We start from the raw sequence: 6129 nt of genomic DNA, 5'->3' as shown, positions 1-6129 counted from the left end.
GTCTCTCCCACCAGCAGACAAAAGGGTAACCGCTGTAATCGTACGGATGGATCCTTGCCTTGCCTTACATGCAAAAGCTGCTCAGTGATCACTAAAGGGGTTACATAAACCAACAAATGAAAAGCAATGGAAAGGACCCTGACAGAGTGAAGTCAGCGATGGCAAACTTCAACAGATGAACAATCCAAGGAGATAAAAACTACCTAAGTGGCTGATCACATTTTAAAACTTAAATTCAAGGATAGCCATATTTTACTTTGCTCTGTTTTATAATTAAAGGGTCATTTAAGGGGAAAAAAATATATATATCCAATTAGTGTTGATGTACTTGGCCAGGCATCACAGCCATGCGAACTACGAAGCACACCATCACCTCCACATTCTAACTCTGTCACCTTGGACCAGCGGTATAAGCTTGAAATGAAGATAACTCCTCCTGTACTTGTTTCCTGCTATAGCTTTGTGCAGATTAAATAAAGTTGTGAAGAGATTTGAAGATTAGAAATCCCTGTTTATTATTGCTGTTGGCTCTCCAATTCAGCACCAAATTAGAAAAAAATTACTAATAATCACCACCATCCCCCAATTTTGCAGTCTTCAAAATGATGATGAAATTAGGTGAAATGGTTTTTGACTGCCATCACTTAGAGGCAGGACTTATGAATGGAAACACAAGAGGGCCACTCAGGCCAGCTCTGAAGCCCCATCCTTTCTTCCTGGGCTATTTATAGAAAGTGTATGGCCAGTGGAAAACATCACGTTTATTTTTACAAGCCAGCCATGACGTGACCAAAGAACTCACTTCCTCTCTCTGGGAAGGTCATCCTCTTCACCTGAAGGTGCAGATACAAGAACGAGAGAAGAAAGGACCCCCCCCTCCACCTTCCTTAGCCATCTAAATCAGCCTGAGTCAACCTCAGAGACCAACCCACAGGGTGACAGGCATGGAAGTCAAACACCCTCATTTCCCAGGCATGACTCTCTGATTCTGCTCTTTGAGATGTCATCTAGATCATGACTAACACGGGAAAAGAAGATGCATTACATAATAGGCTTCAAAATTCTACTGCCAAAATCGTTGGTACAGAGAGAATGGAGTCATTTGTCCTACATTTCAAACAGCTAACCACAATCAACCAAGCCTGAATTTTAAAGGATGTGGCAAAATGGACAGAGTGAAAAAATATTTTAAAAGAGATTTTATCCAGCTTGCCCTAGTACCCCTGAAATATGTAATATACCTGGATAGCTCCATGTGAATGTGGAGACAGAGTAAGTATTTGCTGATTCTAAAATATCATTTATCCTGACAGAAATCCGATAAAATTTAGCAAATAACACCTAAAGCTGCACACATCATCCCTGGTCTTAGGCAGTGTATACAGTACCTATTTGGAGACATGAAGTGAAGCCAAACCGCTGTTTTCAACTAGAATGTCCTCTGTCAATGTTGTGTGTGGTCTATAAAAGCTAAGGTGGAATGAGAAAGGGGAAGTGCAGGAAGGAAAAGTCTAGGAAGTAAAGTGAGCTTTCGCTGCTGAAACCTTCCAGGAGAAAAGCGTGTCATCTTACTGGGCTCATGCATCATAATCACTGGAAAGTGATATGGGTATAATTTTATCCTTAAGTGGCCTCTGCTTAAGGACAAAGACACAGAGCAAGAAGAGAATTCCGTCTGAGGACCCGGAAGTTCTCCAACAAAAATTTAAAATGACAGATACAGGGTTTATTTCCTGTTCTCAAACTCATCGACTCTTTTCTAACAGTCTGTCTCTAGAAAGTTTCTTTTGAAAAAGAAGGTCCCATTTTACAAGGAGGATCCAAAATACTCCTCAACCTGTTTTTCTAGTCACCAAACTAACAGTCTCTGGGGCTCCAGAAGAGACAACAATGACATGCAAGTTAAGTTTGCCTGTGGAAACATCCTGATTTCCACAGTTGTCCTTGAATGCAGGTACTGAATTACTTCACAGCTGAGGAATAACAACCGTGGCAGGCACAATTATTCAGCCTCTGTAACCTGAAAAGAATCTCTTGCACTTTGCGAAAGAGACACTGACACCCATCAGCAAACGTGCAAAGTGTTATTTGTGATCCCATTAAGAAGTCCTAAGTTAAATATAGCCATATATAGTTATCTTCTGTATGCAAATGAACACACAAGGATACTGGTTCCTCCGGGGAATTGTGCTGAGCCTCCCTGTTTACAAATACAGTAGGGATTAAAAGCATAAACAAAAACAGCAGTCTTGGTAGGAGTGCCAGCCTACCGCTGCTGAGGTAAGTGTTCATCCACCTTATGTGCTTTATCTAAATCATACCACTGAAGTCAAGGCTTCCTCATTCAATGACTTATTCGGCTCTTAACCAAAAAAACTTGTCAGGAAGTGCGATAAGTATTTAAATTAGCCAACTTCGTGGTTTGTGTTCATCTAGAGTTGCCACTTCAGGTCCTGGTTAGCGCATATTCTCGTAACACTGGCCAATGTGGTTGTCAGGCAGGATCTCAGGAGCGTGTTCACTAATTTTCCAGCGATTTAGGGTGCCTGCCATTCATCTCCATGGTCTGGATCCAAACAAGAGTTTAGTGCTTAACTAGGCCAAGGTAACCTTATGCAGCTCAAAATTTTCAGTTACGACCCAAGTAACATCCTCCTGACTTTCATAATATAACTGCCATATTTATTCCTGAATATTACAATTTTAATTTTAAGCAAGGCTAGATGGGCTCAGTCTAGAACAGTGTCCTCTCACCTTTCATGATGGCTGCATTAAGAACCACAGCCACAGTAGTGGGCTGGCGTCTTCCCCTTGCAGAGAAGTCAAATGCTCTGCATGTCCTGGTAAGCCACTTTCGGTCCTACCCCAAACTGACAACCAACAGCACCTTCCTTCCCTCCTGGGTGGAATGTCAAACCTTGATTTGTAAGGAAATACGAACAGCTTACTCCTACTGCTCTCCCCATGCAAGAAGCTGTGTGTGAGGACCAGTCACTTGGGCATTGCTTCAAAAGGCACATTTATTCCAGTGGCAATTTAAATTAGTAGAGAAGGAAAAATTAAGATTAAAAACAAACAAACAAAAAAATAGGATGGGATTTGTGGAATACATGAAAGTAAACAGGAAACTGGGATCTATACAAACCGAGCTCCTTTCCAATAGTTTAACCAGAGTTCCTAAGGTAGGAGAAATCACAGTTATATCATGACACACACAGGCCTTCAAAAAATACTGTTTAAAAAAGTGAGAACGCTCAAGCAGCTTGCCCTGATGTCCAGTTCAAGAGTACGCAGTGCAGACGGGCTGCAAAAACTCAAAACTACATGACAAAGAAAATTCAGTGCAGATCACGGGCTTTCATAAATTACGAAAAATCGTTGTATATATTACTATTTAAATAACGTATGAGAAACATTTTGAAATAATTAACGTGTGTTCACATTCCATGCATTTTCTAGTAGGTTAAGCCCTGGGTTTGTGTCTTCATGCTTGCGTCCTACAAAGCTCTATTCTTTGACAAATCCAAGCATTCCTCAGACTGAAATGGAAGTAGCCAGGGATTTTGTCTACTTACCGTCTTTACCGCAGGCCTGACCTCACAAGAGCTACTTGTTATTACCTCTGGCAGAGAAGATGACGGGAAAATCGAAATGTTTGGGGTTTTATTCGCTGCCTTAGAAAAATCCCTGGATGTCACAGACACCACCTGAATTTTTTTTCAGGGGCAAGAACCAGCTGCTCTCTCCCTCCTGATTAACCCACCTCCATCTTCCAAAGGCCCAAAGCACTGAGACCCCCTTGAATTTTTCCCTGTGGTTTTGCAGCACCGTCCTGGAGCAAAGAAGGAAACACAACAAAACTTGAAAACAAACCAACAACAGCAACAACAGAAACTCCAAACAAACAGGTAGGCTGAGCCGGCCGCCTCCTCGGAGGCGGAGGCTCACTTTTTACTGCAGAATTCGGCGCTGCTGAGGAACTTCTTGATGACCAGCCCCAGACAGACGACCAACAACAGCATGTAGCCCACGGTGCCCAAGAAGGTGGGCGCGTCAGGTGGCGCCTTGAGGAACTGGCGCAGGCCCTCCTCTACGTAGTACACCTGGTCGTAGATGCTGAGGAAAGTGAAGATGTGGAAGAGCTGGTGGCTGTGGCCGATGATGTCGAAGAGGCCTGGCTGGATGCGCTCGGGGATCTTGCTCACGTTGAAGAAGGCCGCCACCACCAGCCAGAAGTAGCGGCGGTAGAAATGCAGGAAGAGCGTGGGGTTCTCGCCGCGCAAGTCGAAGAGCCAGCTCTCGAGCATAATGGGGCAGGCCATGCTCAGGGGCATGATGAAGACAAAGGTGCGCAGCGCGAACGGGTAAGAGCACCAGTCAGTGCGGCTCTTGCAGCAGGCCACCGTGCAGGTCACGGCCAGCACGAAGGCCACGGGCAGCACGAGCGCGCGGTAGGCGGCGATGAGGCCGGTGCAGTCCACGTGCCAGCCCAGACGCTGCTGTACGTACGGGGTCATCACCCTGGCGTCCAGCAAACTCAGGCCCGGCAGCAAGTAGTAGTAGTATGCCACCGTGCTGCCGAAGCCGTAGTAGCTGATGGACGCGTAGTCCAGGTAGAAGAAGGCGGCGCGCAGGCGCAGCGACAGGCAGCTGAACACGTGTGCCGTGCAGCTCATGGCGAAGGTCAGCAGCACCCCCGACGCGTAGCACCACAGCGGCAGCAGCCATGGGTGGTGGAAGGGCACGTCGCGGCCGCTCAGGAAGAACAGATGGCAGAACTTGCTCAGGAACAGCAGCAGCGGGATGAAGTGCGTCCAGAAGTTGAGCGTCTCGTTGGTAGGCTTCAGCACCGAGGCTAGGCACTCCTGCGCCGTGCACGGCAGCCGCCGGTAGCCCGACAGGATGAAGCACTCCACGAAGTCGTCGGGCACCTCGTCCCAGCGCAGCAGCGGCTTGGCGGATGCCGGAGGGTCCCCGGGGGCCGAGGGGTGGGGGCGCGAGGCGGCCTCTGAAGCCGCCGCGGTCGTGCCGGGCGGGCCTTTTGTGCCCGCGCTCCGGGGCTGCAGGCGCCGCGGCATGGTGCCCGGGGCTTGACTAGGGCGCGCACAGGCGACCTCTGGCGCCGGCTCCCGCGGGCTCGCCAGTCCCCGCCGGCCGCCGTCGGAGCCTTTGTGCACGCGCCGGGCGCGTCGCTGCAGGTTCAAGGGAAGACCTGAGCCTCGGAGCAACCGTTCCTAATAAATAAAAAAAAAAAAAAAAAAAAAAAAAAAAAAAAAAAAGAATCATCAATTTCTAAGCCGCGCAGCGACTGGCAGGAGCGCGCCGGGCTCGGCGGCCCCTTCGCCAGGCTCCCTGCTACCTGCTCGCGGCCGCCCGCGCTGCGGCAGCAGCGGCGGCGGCGCGGCTGACTGCGGCGGCGGCGGCGGCGGCGGCGGCGGCGGCGCTGCTGCGGTGACTGGGCATCGCGCGGTGCGGGCGCAGCCGCCGCCGCCGCCCCCGGCGCGGGAGGCGGGGATGTGGGAGCCGAGGCGCTAGAGGGAGGGAGGGAAGTGCGCACCGAGGGAGGGTGGGGACCTCCCCGGCTAGTGTTTCGTGGCCGCCTCGTGGGATAGAGTTGTCCCCTGTCTCGAGTTCTGTACCATCCCCCCTGCTCGGGTCGCAGAAGCCCGAGCTGGCCCGTTAATGATAGATGCGGGGGCCAAAGTCTCCGCCGGCGACTCGGCAGCCCGCGCAGAGGGCGAGAGTCGACGCGGGGATTCGAAACCCGACAGCCACTTGGGCGTTCGAGAGGACACTGGAGAGCCGCGTTCGCGGGGGGCGGGGAGCTGCGGTCTCGGGGTGGGGGGTGGTAGGGGAGGGCGGCCGGCGAGCGGGAGCTGGGCCAGGGCGGAGAGATGTGCTAACAGGAATCTCCGGAGGGGGTCGGAGCGCTCCAGAAATCGGGGGTAGGGGAGAGGGAGCTTTGAGGCCGTGTCTGGATTGGGACCATATCATTGTCAGATACCTGGGACTGCCGTTCTTTCGGGGTGTGTGTGTGCGCGCGCCTGCGCGCGCGCGGTTCCCACTCGGCACCATGTCAAGCATTAATCTCCTTTCGTCTAGCGGACTTATTCAGGTGCGTCACTAACC

At 50.5% G+C, this 6129-nt stretch overlaps 1 protein-coding gene across 1 annotated transcript; it reads right to left on the bottom strand.

Moving 5' to 3' along the window:
• Positions 1-2148: 2148 nt before the first annotated feature.
• Positions 2149-5328, bottom strand: PAQR9 (progestin and adipoQ receptor family member 9). Its single transcript, XM_032487052.1, has 2 exons — positions 3949-5328; positions 2149-3832 (listed from the first exon to the last, which is right to left on the bottom strand). Exons 1-2 carry the CDS (start codon positions 5076-5078, stop codon positions 3676-3678), a joined length of 1287 nt encoding a protein of 428 aa, XP_032342943.1. The 5' UTR covers positions 5079-5328; the 3' UTR covers positions 2149-3675.
• Between the last annotated feature and the right edge of the window lie 801 nt (positions 5329-6129).

This window comes from Camelus ferus, chromosome 1 (genome assembly GCF_009834535.1).
Source record: "Camelus ferus isolate YT-003-E chromosome 1, BCGSAC_Cfer_1.0, whole genome shotgun sequence".
In the NCBI taxonomy this organism is placed as follows: Eukaryota; Metazoa; Chordata; class Mammalia; order Artiodactyla; family Camelidae; genus Camelus; species Camelus ferus.
This window is presented reverse-complemented; position numbering and strand designations above follow the sequence as displayed.

Excerpts from the sequence above, each read along its gene's own strand:
- PAQR9 (XM_032487052.1), bottom strand. The coding sequence starts at position 5,078 with ATGCCGCGGCGCCTGCAGCCCCGGAGCGCGGGCACAAAAGGCCCGCCC. Across the intron at positions 3,833-3,948 it reads GCCGAATTCTGCAGTAAAAA|GACGGTGCTGCAAAACCACA; the intron begins GTGAGCCTCCGC and ends TCTTTGCTCCAG.